Here is a 13,421-nt window from a genome sequence, read left to right on the forward strand (position 1 = left end):
TGCCCCTACTACTACCCTCTGTATCCTTCCCAAGCAAGCTGTAACTACCACACCTGCTGGTAGGTTATTCCAGGCATCTACCACATTTTCAGTCAGGAAGTATTTCCTCCCGTTTACTCTGAGCCTCTCTCTCCTTCTATCATGACCCCATGTCCTAGAGCACATTTACCCCCCTTGCAGAGTAAGTTTAAGATTGTCCTTTAATAAAAACACAATATCCACTTCTGATGAAAAAAAATTCCAAAGAGAATACCAAGAAGAAATTTGCACAAGATTGGAAATGCAATCATGATCAAAGTCCAGTATTTTCTCTAAAATAATTTGGTGTTCCACCAGTCAAGCATGGACTATTTGAATTTTTATTTGGGATCCTGTATGGTTGCATGCCAGAAAGACAGATTCTAATCATCGCGCTTCATGCTTTCACACACAATATTGACTCCTGCTGAAAAGGCGATGCCTGTATTCCTGGGAGAGTATACAAGGATAATGCAAACATTGTGATGTTGTCAAGGGAAAATGTTTAATGAAAGTGCCTCAGGTGACCCAACTTTTATTAAAATACCACCTTCCAGTTTAAAAAAAAAAATTAGAAATCCACCCAGAGGCTGTGCTGGAAGCCATTGTAAGATAAATTTTCCAGCACTTTGTCCATCTTGTCAAGTTTGCTAAATTTGCTAATCGTGTGCAGAGTGGGCAGGTGAGGTGCGTGGCATGGGGGGGGGGGGGATAGAGGACACGGGCATAATTCCTCCACCTCCTGGTTCTCAGCAACAACAATCTGATTAGGTCTTTCATTACCAGTCAGCAGTTCTTTTCAAAGAGGGGCATCATTTCCCATTATCATATGAAAGCCCTAATATTATAGATCCTTATCCAGGGTTACAAGAAGGGCTTTTGGTGAGTCACTTCTCCCTGTGATTCCTGCCACTTGACAGAGAAACAGAATACAAAGATCCCAGCGTGATGAGCACCAGCAATTTTGCAATGAGTGCTCGTTGGTGCTATTATCTGTACTTTATTCTGAGTATTTTCTCTTGCGAGCATCTATCTGATATTAGACTACATTAAACACTGGCATGACACAGTGCACCTGCATCTCTTGGCTTCTGCCCAGGGCACTCTTTTGTCGGTGAAACTGAGCTGTCAGACCATTATCTGGTTTCAAGAGGTTATTACAGTCGCTATGCATGTGTTGGCCACTCTCAAAGGACAATACAAGGTGTAAATCCCAAAAGTGTGTTGACAATTCCATATTTATGGGATCCCCGTAATGGCATTTTACAAGACTTTATGGATATTATATCAGTGTTTATTATCTGGGAGAGAAGGCTGTTAACTGAAAAATTGGCTAAACATCAAATCTTGATATAAACACTTCTTGCAAGGACTTGAAATAGAAAACCTGGCTGAAAGGTTTATTTAGCTATTACCTGCCTTTAAGGTAGGAATAAATAAGAGTCCTGCATTCGAGGATGGTTATTTTTTTTTTTTGTCTTGTAAATGACGAGCTGGCCAGAGCAGCACAGCGCCACAGTTAAAAATTGCAGCAGGTTTGACGAACGCGATCGATACCTTGTTTGTACCCTAGTGCTTATTTCAGCATATTTTCCAGCTGAACATAAATTGCTACTGAGCCATGTGGTTTAATTACCAAGCAGATACAAGAGGAAATATATGGGCTCACTGTTATAAAGGAATGGGGAAGGGGTTAGTCTTAATTTAGATTTTCATATTTGGAGCCTCGTAGGCAATCTGAATGAAGAGAGAGAGGACAGACACCACGGGAGAAAAAAAAGGTTTTAAAAAAAAACCCTGGGTTGGTTGGCAGCAGTGGCCTGCATACATAAAACTGGCCTAAAAATTAGCAGTAAAGTCTAGGCGTAACAGACATGCACAGATTGAATCACTATGTTCAGGGTTCTAAAGTTGCACGCAAAGAACTCTGCGCCATGGACTTTGATTCTATGAAATCTGAAGATGTTGAGAAGAATCATCTAGCAAGGGCAGATGTGATTTCCTCAGGCCAGAGCCAAATATAGGAACATTAAACAGTATCGCACTGGGTCACACCAGTGGCCTATCGAGCCGTCTGTGTCAGTGGCCAGTCCAGCGCACGTGGAAATAGCCAGCAAACCCCAATAGGAAAATCTATTTTGCATTGCTCTCCCTAAGAATTAAGAGGTGGAGAAGGCAAAGTCCGTCTAATAATTATTTATGGATCCATCCTCCAGAAACATGAGCAAACCTATTTTATAATCAGTTATAATACTAGTTTAGTTAAATCTTGATTAAATGCAATCCCATCCAATACTGAAACAGTTTAACCACATTTTCTGGCAACAAATTCCATAGGTTAATTGGGTGTGGATTTAAAAAATACTTTCTAACATTTATTTTAAATCTTTGCCCTTGATTCTGCTTCTAATATATTTTACAGCATGAACAAAAATAAATTTGTGGGCCCAAAAATCATCAGATACTTGTTGGCTCTGACATTTGAAAAACCGAGGTCTATATGTGTCCTGCAGAAAACAAAATTCCTTATCTGATAATTAACGTTCCAATTCATTAGGCAGAAATCTTATCTAAATCTTCTGGTCTCGGTCCTTGAATCTCAAAACACAAATTTGAAATTGCAACTGATCCACATTATGGTCCTTCAGATGCTAGTGAAATCCACCCCTGACCAAATATGCTATTGATCTGCTTGCGGCCCATAAAAGGAAAGCAAATTGAGGCATTCTGGGCCCTGGCTTTCTGCCAGCCAACTGTAAGCCTCCCAACCATGATCTGTGCACAAATAGGCCGAACCCAAATTCCCAACTCACTGCAGATGAACCAGGGCCTCTCAAAGCCTACTCAAAGAGCTGAAGAGTCTGTAGCTTAATTACCCTACTGGACATGAAGGTGGTGGGAGAGGAAGAGAAATCTCCTGGGAAAATGTAAAACTGCACTTCAGCCTCTTCCAGACCCACCGTTATATATATATATATAATGTTACTGCTGAATAACCAAATATATGAATGTGGGTTGGGGTGGGGATAAGATTATCCCACATCACTGCCTTGATAAACATATGCTTTGATGACATTTAATAAAAGAACTTCAGGACATGAAGGATTTACACAATTTAGTAGAAAATATCTGAGAAACAAATTACAGCTTTTAAAGAAAAGGTTGAATACTAAGAATTGTGCTGGAAGGTAAACGTATACTATATTATACAGTATTGATCTTGTTTTTATATGAAAAGGCTTGTGAAATTGATGAGATCCTTCGTACAATGACTCCTTTCATAGTACTGCGGTAGTAAATGAGTTTTTAGGGATGGTATATTTTTTTTCCCAACTATTGACCAGTTTTAGTCTTATGTTGCAGGCTAATTTTCCATGACTGTATTCACTGGTGCCCCCCCCCCCCCCACCCCCCTGTCAAAGATAATGGAACCGCAGGTAGAATAACACAAACCACTTGGAAGCAGGAATATAAAGGGGCAGATCTCAAGCTGCCTGCACAGAGGCAGAGAGTTACTGTTTTATCATTGGGGATTTGCACCAGTTCACTCTTTTTGAAAACTGCCCTGGGTGGGAAGTACTTGCAGATATTTGCACCTGCTTTCTCGGTGGGCACTCTTTTTTTTTTTTTTTTTTTTTTAATATAAAATAATATGTGTGAAAATGCAATCTCTAAGGTCAATTTTAAAAACCCTGTGCCGGGAGATACACACGTGTCTCGGGCCGCCGCTCACTGCGTGGATTTTAAAAGCGCACGGGTTTGCGCACAAATCAAAACATTTTAAAAAGGGGCGGGACATGGATGGGATATGGGTGATCCAGGACGTTACCTTTAAATGTGCACGTAAGTATTTCCATGCATTAGCGCGCATACCAGGGTCCCATACCGCGTAACTTTACTTCTGATATGGGCGGCTAAGTATTAAAATAAAAAAAAACTAGGCGAGTCAACTGGGTTTTAAGGGTCGGGGTTAAAAGGTAATAGGGAGGCTAAATAACAGGGAGGTTAGCAGCCGATCTGTCAACTGGAGCGAAATGGGGAAAAGGGTTATTGCGTCAGCGCGCTTTGTTTTTAAAATCCCCTCATTTACGCAGTAGAGCCAGGATTTGCGCACACATGTGCACGTCCATACAAAATTGAGTATAGATGTACATGCTTAAAGCCGATTTTATAACATGCATGCATATACATGTGTTTATTTTAAAATGGTCGCATCCACTGGTGCGAGCTGTCATACATGCATACATGTACACCTGCACGACTGTTTGAAAGTTTCCGTTTCCGTGTGCTGGTTTCCTCCCCCATCCTATAGCATGCCCCTCCTTCCTGTGTGTGTTAGTATATACCTGTATAAATGGCTTTTAAACATTGTCCTCTTATTCATATGCCCCATTATGACGCAGGACTCTAGCCTTCACATTTTTATGTAATCTGTCTTTCCACTACTCAAAGCAGAATAGTGCTGCTGCTGCTGCTGCTGCTACTTCTACTGCTAATCATTTCTAAAGCACTACAAGACATACACAATGCCATACAGATGCACATTGTGTCCCTGCTCCATGGAGCTTACAGTCTAGAGAAGACAATCCAGAATCTATGGAAAGTGTATTTATTGCAGGGATGTGCTTAGGATTAGAAAAGTAGCCTCAAAAAAAAGTATAACAAATGATACTAAAAATGTTCAGTGATTAAAATGTAAAAAACTATTAAAACTAATGAAAAAAAAATTAAAGATACAGATAATAAAATCAGAATATCAAAAAGATAAATACGCAACTTATATGTCCTCAAATTAAAACAACCAATACAGGGATACTAAAACTATACAGATCGCAAAACTGTTTATATACCAGTGATTCTCAACCAGTGTGTCGCATGCTAACCACAGCCGGTGGGGCTGCTGGCCGCCACTGGAGACCAGGCTGGCGGGGCCGAAGACCTGAAGATCAGCGCCACTAGCCGCAGCCGGCCAAGACCAGGCTGGCGGGGCTGAACAGAGCCGCCGCTGCCCGAGACCAGGCCAACAGGGCCGAAGACAAGCTGTTCAGCTGGGGGCCTGTGTGTGTATATGTATTTGAGATTGGAAGAATGCTTTTGTGTGCGGTGGTGTGTATGTGAGACAGGGAGGGTGTTTCTGTATGTGTGTTTGTGGTATGTATGTGAGACAGGGAGGGTGTTTCTGTATGTGTGTTTGTGGTATGTATGTAAGACAGGGAGGGTGTTTCTCTATTTGTATTTGTGGTATGTATGTGAGACAGGGAGGGTGCTTCTATGTGTCAGTGTGAGTGAGGGAGGGTGCTTCTGTGTGTGTGTGTGTGAGAGAGAGAGAGATGAGCATGTTTCTGGCTGGCTGTGGCTGCGAGAGAGAGAGGGGGGCATGTGTGTGATTGAGAGCTTGTGTGTAAGTGGATTAGAGAGAGCATGTATGTGATTGAAAGGCTGTGTGTAAGTAAGAGAGAGAGAGCATTGTGTGATTGAGAGAAACTGGTCAGAGAGGTGATGTGTGTGTATGTGTGAAAAAGACTGATTAGGGAGGTGACGTGTGTGTGTGAGAGAGAGAGACTGTTCGGGGAGATGATTGGTATGTCAGAGACAGAAACTGGTCCTGAGGGTATGACTGGTGTGTGTGTATGAGAGAGAGAAACTGGTTGGGGAGATGATTGGTGTAAGAGAGCCAGAAACTGGTCCTGAGGGTATGACTGGTGTATGTGTGTGTGTGTGTGTGTGAGAGAGACAGAAGAGACTGGTTGTGGTCCCTAAGGAAGAGGACCATGAGGACAGCTTCAACAGCTACTGCTGCTTCTGGTGTGGCCTACCAGGGAAAGGAGTAGGAGAGTTGCTAGAGAGGGTAAGTAAAGGTGGCTTTTTTCAGTTCATTTTTCTTGATTAACTGCCATTTTAATTATTGGATACTATGTGGTGTGTCTGCTGTTTTGAAATATTTTATTGGTGTTTGGAGAATTTTTAATAATTTTTAATTGTTAGATGTTGTTCTGTTCATCAGCTGTTTTGAAACATTTATTCATATAGTTTTACAATTATTTCTGTGTAGGAATCTATAACAGCTTGGCTTTTTCTGTTTTCCTAATGAGGTGTATTGGTGTTTAGGGCCTGGTTTAATATTTGTAGTGTTCCATTGGAGTGCGTGCCATAATGCAGGTGTAACTTTGTGCTGATTAGTTTGTGTGCATTATTGCAGATCCTGGGACTTTGTTAGGTGCAATATTTCTGTTTCCATTTCTCCAGTTTTGCACTGCATGCAGAGTGGCTTTTTTGGGTTTCCATTCCAGTTTCTGTCTCCATATTTGTAATCTGTGATCTTTCTGTACTTGTTGAAGGTCGATCTTTTATGTATGACCGAGGTGAGGTATTTAACTGGCATGTAGGCTAGTAAAATACCTCATTTTATATGTTGTGTTTTCTCAATAGGACATGCATTGGTGGTGAACTGCTGTCTTTTTATAAGCAGGGCTATTGCGCCTGGTAGTAGAGCGTGTTATTGAGATAATATCAGAATATCTTTTTTGTATGGTGAGTTGTATGGGGGAATGTTCTAGTTCTGCTTTATTGAGGGTCAGGTGTGGGGGTGGGGTTAGCCCTGTGATTGCCATGTATTCAGTGTGTCACGCATCTGGGAACTATTTATCAGGTGTGTCCCGACAGAGAAAGGGTTGAGAACCACTATTATATACTAATTATGAAAATAAATTCTACAGTACTTCATATGCAACATGTCAGTAAAAAAAAGAAAGAGATGTAGGTAAGTCGTGCTGCTCTCTTCTTGCTGGTGGGAAATAGGAGAGGATCTCATTGGGGGAACAATCATGCTGGAGGGAGAAAGAGGGAAGAGGAAGAGCTCCGTATCTTTTAAGTACCTTGCAATGCCTCCAATTGGGATGTTGGGGATGAGGGTTGTCTTTTGAGCTTGTAAAGATGCTTTAACTAATGAATTATGTATTTATGGCCCTTTAATTCATAGCAGTTTACAATAAAACAGGAACCGTAGAATGTAGTACATAAAAGAAACTAAAATTAAAATACAGACATTTTAACAGAATGCAATGATGAATAAATATTTATTGCCTTAAAAAGTGGAAATATCAGAAAGTCCGGAATATCCATTGGAAGCTTGCTTTTTATAGTCCAAAAATGCACAGCTTCAATTCTTGAGGGTTACAAACCACTGATTTTCAGGATTATATACAGTGGCTGTTCATGATAGACATTTGCCTAAATTTGTTTTCAGAGCCAGCTTAATTTGCATATTTTGGTTACCCTGGACATTAGACATCTTAATAGCCCTCCAGGGCTGGAGTTGGTATTAACCATGCTGAATTTCAAATGCATATTGATAATTTTTGTTTGTCGTTTTGCGAGATCCCATATTATGGCTCAGGTGTTTGGGTCCCAAAAGAACCTCTGCTTCCAAGACTGATCTCTGTCAAGATCAGTGCTGTGTTGCTCTATGTGATTTATGACTGGATCAAATGGTGTCTCCCAAGGAAAAGTCTGTGGCATTATTTTAACAACGATATGGATCCAGCATCTGAATTGTTGACTAGAGTAATCCAGAAGCCTGCATGGGCACACAGTCTCCTTGAACTGGACCTTCTTCAGGCATGGCTCTGTAGAACTATTCACACTGTACTGAAACCCAAGAATTCCAAGACTGTTTTCATATCATAGATGGTGTGAGGCATCATTGTTGGCATGGCATTCAATTACATTAATAGAATACTATTTCTTTCTTATCTTCTAGATCTGCCACCTCCTCCAGTGCCTCCCCCTGCTATAAAATCTCCCACTGCACTACCCAGGCCCCAGCTAGAAGCGCGTCATGGTATATTACAGAAACACACCTCCGTTGACCAAAGAACAGACAGGTCAGCAGATTGGAAAGCAGCAGGCTACAAGGGAAGGGAAGGAGCAGACAGCAGACATCAGTCTGATTTGCGAACAAGTTCTGGGGAACGCAGAGAACCACAAGAGCAAAATGAGGGTAGAATGCGGGGAGGCAAATCTGTAAAGCGAGAGGGCACATCAGCAAAAACTCATCTTCTCCAAGGTATGTTGCCAAAATTTTTCATTCTTCTATAATGACCAACAGTATAGCTCACGAAAATAATAGGTCTGATATTCAAATTCTTATGATATCTTTTTTAAATTGAATATTGGTCATAGTACAACATGCATAGATGGTTTTACAGTTAGTTTTATTGTAATTTTTATTTTGTAATGTTATTTTATTAATTGTATTTTTGTATTGAGTTTAAGATTACGATTATCTGTTTTATTCTGTTTGTATTTTATTATTTTTTATAAATCTGTTTTATTATAAACCAGTATGAGTGAATACAGAATATTGGTATATAAGTGTTTTAAATAAATAAATAAATACCATCTAGTTGATGGCAGACCAATATGGAAGGCATTTTTTGACTGTGCCATGCCACTCATACTGGCATAGCAGCTATCACAAATGTTGTCATACATATACTGAGGCACATCCCAGGCATGTTTGCTTGACTGGTTTCTATTTTTTCTTTTGTTGTACTGACAATTAAAGATGGAAAATAGATATTTCAAAAATATGACTGAACACACAAAATCACTAATATATAAACAAAGTGTCTAATGGACCATCTTGATAATATATTTATAGTTTTTATAAAAAATCTTTCATTCTTCATTTATGTCTTGTCTTCTTTCTTAATGCTATTATGTGATTTATACACAGAGGACATCCTGCCATACTGTAGACCTACATTCCCCACCTCTAATAATCCTAGAGATCCCAGTTCCTCCAGCTCAATGTCCTCAAAAGGATCAGGAGGTAGACGGAGAGCAGATCAAGGAAGTGGGGGCCGACGGAATGCTGCAGAAATGCAGTTATTAGGAACCTACGAACGAGGAGAAGCAGAGGAAGGACTACAGGTAATGCAAGAGATTCATGATTCGTAGCACCTTTTATTATTGATGTTATTCAAGTGTTACAGATTATTTCTCATGCAGTTATTAAATGGTAATAGTTTAATTTCTGTGTGATGTGGTGCAAATAGATTGATGACCTAGTAAACCTCAAGTAAATTAGCTCATGCTGTCATCATTAGAGAAACCTTTAGCTTTTAAAATAGCCATGAGAATTTGCATAAAATTGTCTTAGAATGATCATGACATAGCACGGTGGGATAGAAGAAGGACAAGTGAATAGCATTTCAGTTCACAACTAATTAATGCCCAAACTACTCAAAAGTGTGACTCATAACCAAGTTTGCAGCCATCACTGCAACACCAAAATGTTTACTGAGTATCTTCTTTTGAGCTTTTGTGTGCTCCAGTCCTCAAAGAACTCAAAGTTTAGGTTTTCAGGCAGTTCAGCATGAATGTTCATGAGAGAAATTTGTAAGAAAAAAACACAATTGTGGATTATGGTCTGAAAACCAGACCTGGTTTATGAATCTTGAGGACCAGAGCTGCTCTGTGAAAGTGTCTGAATATCCAATGGGAAAAATCATCAATCAGCAAGCAAAAAGAAGACTAAGTTAAATTTCTTGATAAGGTCTATTGAAAGTCAACATGAAATCTGAATCAAAAGCCATTATCCAAAACAGATTACTGCATCCAAACCGAACGCACTTCTTTATAAGGCACGCCCAGTCACCTCTCCTGAGGGCTTGATGCAGTAGGCAAACGAGCCACTGCACTAAAAAGGCCGCGCTAGGGATAAATTGTGTGTCCATGGCATCGGGAACCCAGGAGAAGTGGCTGTGCATGGGTTAGCAAAACGGATGCTCAATTTTATTTATTTATTTATTTATTTATTTAGGGTTTTTATATACTGATATTCTCGATATACATATCAAATCAAGTCGGTTTCCATATAACAAAACTGTCGCCGGTAAGGCGTTACATTAAACAATAGACAAAGTATTGAACAGAGAACGTGCAGCGTAACATTAAACAATCAACAAATTATTGAACAAAAGAACGTAGATCAATAAATATTAAATATTAAACGTAAAAAAGATATATAAAATAAAATAACTATGGGAAGAGCATGAGCTAGAAAGCTGATGCTTCAAGAGATGGTTTTTCATAGCAGGTGGGTGGACTGTCCAGATAAGGTCCTGAAGGTCCTAAGGGTATAAAGTCGGTAGTGGACTTTATATTGTGCCATTTTGCTCTTTGACCTGTGTCGAATTGTTTCTGCGATTCCGAATAGGCTTGTCGGAAGAGCCACATTTTGAGGTTTTTCTTGAAGGTGAGATGGCAGGTTTCAAGACGAAGATCTGGCGGTAATGAGTTCCATAGGGAGGGCCCAGCAGTGGAGAGTGCTCGTTTTGCTAGCGAAGTTTTACGAGCGTTTTCCTGACCTGACTGCCAGCAAGACTTTTTTTTTTTTTTCACGTTGCTGCTTTTCTGTAAACTTTTGAGGCTCCTCAAAACTTAACGTGTGCATGGGGGTACTAGCTAATAGCCTCATCAACATGGCATTTACATGTGATGAGCCTATTAGCTATGCGCTGGTTTGGACGCTCTAATCCCCTTAGGGCTCGATTTTAAAAGGAGTGGGCCAGATATTCGTACCTATGCGCGGGCGTAAATTTGTGCGCACAACCCGGCACGCACAAATCTACGCCCGATTTTATAACATGCACGCGCAGCCACACGCAAGTTATAAAATCCGGGGTCAGTGTGCACAAGGGAGTGTGCCGAGCCCTAGGGGAGCCCCGATAGCTTTCCCCGTTCCCTCCCCCCCCCCACCTTCCCCTCCCTTCCCCTATCTAACCCGACCCCAACCCTACCTAAATCCCCCCCAACTTTATTTTTTTATTCACGCCTGCCTCTGGGCAGGCGTAGGTTGCGTGCGCCGGCCAAGTGCCGGCACACGATCCCCTGGCCCAGCAGCAGTGGAGAGGCCTCTGGCCACGACCACTCCCCGCCCCACCCCGCCCATTTTTTTCAAGCCCCGAGGCATACACGCGTCCCGGGGCTTGTGCGCGTCACCGGGCCTATGCAAAATAGGCTCGGCGCGTGCAGGAGCGGGTTTTCGGGGTTACGCGCATAATCCTTTTAAAATCCGCCCCAGTGCGCGCACATGGACGTGCCGATTTTATAACGTGCACCCCAGCACGAGCATGTTATAAAATCCGTTGGCTGTGCGCACATGCGCACCGGATTATAAAATCCACACGTGTATGGAGAGCGACCCTCGACTCACCCATGCAGGGGGGAGAATTTTAAAAAGCTATACAAGGCAACAGGAGTAGAGCTTTCCCAGTTCCCTAGCTGTCCTCTCCAATTAAGGAGCGGACTGGGAGGGAACTTCTCTATACCCCTAACTACCCTTTCCCCTCTCCTCCCTGACCCCTAACCCCTTCCTAGCTACTTACTTTTTTCTTGTTCGATGTCCCAGCCTGCCCCCCTTCCCCACCCCACCCCTCCCCTCCCCGCCCAGACCAGACCACACCCAATGGCCCACTCCTTTGGAGAGGACCAGGACTGGCGCATAACGGGGTTTACGTGCGTGGCTGGGCCCTTCCGAAAATGCGCACAAGGCCCAGCCACACACATAACCCCCCATTTTTACATGCATGGCCCTTTTAAAATCAGGTCGATATTGCATAAGGGGTTATGGACATGCATCCAACCATGGGTTAACCTGTGCGCTAGCCTGAGCGCACGGTATTGCATTGGCCTGTTAAAATGCACATGGATTTAGAAAATTAATACCATATTGGGTTCCATCATTTACAGCAAAACTGGGGTGCTGCTGATCAGTGAATCATATATAATAGTTCATCTGTAAATATGTCCATAAATGTTTCAATATGCCCTTTAACCATTTGATTTCTTGCAGGAAACAGAAAGCTGAAGAAAACGGACACTAAACAGATTCATGTGCTGATGATATGCTCAGAGAGATACAGTATCTCTTAAGATACAGCTTGCTGGAAAATGTTTTGATGCCACAAATCCCCTTCAGTGCAATCAGAGTGTACAAACTTCACCTTCTTCAATCCATGACGTCAGCTGAACATTATTTTATTTTATTTTATTTTTTTGTTTACACCTTCCTTCCTTTCTAGCCTCTCTGTTCTCCTCTTAGCAGCGTTCAGTAGGGCGAGCACCTTACAAGTACCCGCCAACCAGCAAAGCTGGAAAGCAGCTGCGTGCAGAGCGGACGCCAGTGCTGCTTCAGGGATTGGCCAGCAGAGGGTGTCAACACCTGGAAATCCCTACTTTGCTTTCCCATTGCAACTCCTGTCCTCCTGGGAGGCAGGGCAGTGCACTCAGCAATATTACCGACAAGCCACCAGCGATCTTGGTTGTCCTAACACCCAGCTGGATACAGCACAAGTTATACAAAGGAGTATCATAGTGTCATAACTTTGCTTCTGGCTGTATTTAGCGAATATGGATTAAACATTACAGTCCAAGAGGGGGGGACTGTTTTATGTCAGTTCCTCAGGTTGCTAATGCAAACAGTGTTTTGTTTTTCAGACATAAGCTACAAGCGACATGACGATGGGCCACACTGTAAATATGCCCTTTTTTTAAGCTCCCATGGCCCTGTAACTTGTCTTCCTCGTGTCCATCTTTTAAGGTACACTTGTAGTAAAATTGTGTTACTTGATAAATGGAAGTCAAATCAGATACATTTCTGGTGGTCTCGGGATGTCATGCATGAGGTCTGGCAAAAAAAAAAAAAGAAAGAAAATATCATCTATTTTTCCATGTAAAAGATGCTAACGGGGGGGACAGTGGGTTGTAGGAAAGACAAACCTGGCTTTTGTAATACATTGGACAGAATAGAGAAAGCGCCTCATTGACCTCTATCTTAGATCCCTGCTTTAACATGTCAAACCACCATTTAAAAAAGTGCCACTTGAGGAAGGTTTATTTGAACTTGTGTTTATTTTTTTAATTTGTAATGCACTGTGTTTTTTTTTCTTTTTTTTTGTTGGTTTAAAAGCACAATCACTAAACTTTATTTGTAAACCATTGTAACTATTAATCTTTTTTTTTGTGTGTGTCTTGCTGAAAATTGTTGAGAAGAATCGTTTGCGTTAATGATGAGTCTGTAACCGAAATATTTGAAAGATGTCAGATGGCAAAGTTATATATATAAATATACACGAACGCACACCTACATAGACGGGTGATCATCTGGCCAGTTCTCACTTTTCTTGACCAGTCAGGTTTTCCTTTCAATGGCCTGTCACACCCAGTCCAGGAATTCTTTGAAGATCAAATTACGAATATTTGTTGCTTTTCAGTTTCCCAATTGAAAGTCCCTCGTCCCCAAATTTATGATCCATTTTTTAAAAGAATTTTTTGTAATAACATAATTTCCTTTTATTTGTCTTCAATGCTCATGGAAAATTGTGTATTCATTCGTG

The 13,421-nt window shown here is 41.4% G+C and overlaps 1 protein-coding gene across 7 annotated transcripts in view; it reads left to right on the top strand.

Moving 5' to 3' along the window:
- The window catches only part of ROBO1 (roundabout guidance receptor 1), a 1,172,418-nt gene extending 1,159,679 nt beyond the window's left edge, over positions 1 to 12,739 (top strand). For all 7 annotated transcript variants that reach the window (XM_029577784.1, XM_029577785.1, XM_029577783.1 and 4 more), the window contains 3 exons: positions 7,778 to 8,083; positions 8,756 to 8,952; positions 11,879 to 12,739. In XM_029577784.1, coding sequence (XP_029433644.1) covers positions 7,778 to 8,083; positions 8,756 to 8,952; positions 11,879 to 11,893 — 518 coding nt within the window. In that variant the 3' untranslated portion in view covers positions 11,894 to 12,739. The remainder of the gene's footprint in view (positions 1 to 7,777; positions 8,084 to 8,755; positions 8,953 to 11,878) is intronic.
- Positions 12,740 to 13,421: the final 682 nt, after the last annotated feature.

This window comes from Rhinatrema bivittatum, chromosome 15 (genome assembly GCF_901001135.1).
Source record: "Rhinatrema bivittatum chromosome 15, aRhiBiv1.1, whole genome shotgun sequence".
In the NCBI taxonomy this organism is placed as follows: Eukaryota; Metazoa; Chordata; class Amphibia; order Gymnophiona; family Rhinatrematidae; genus Rhinatrema; species Rhinatrema bivittatum.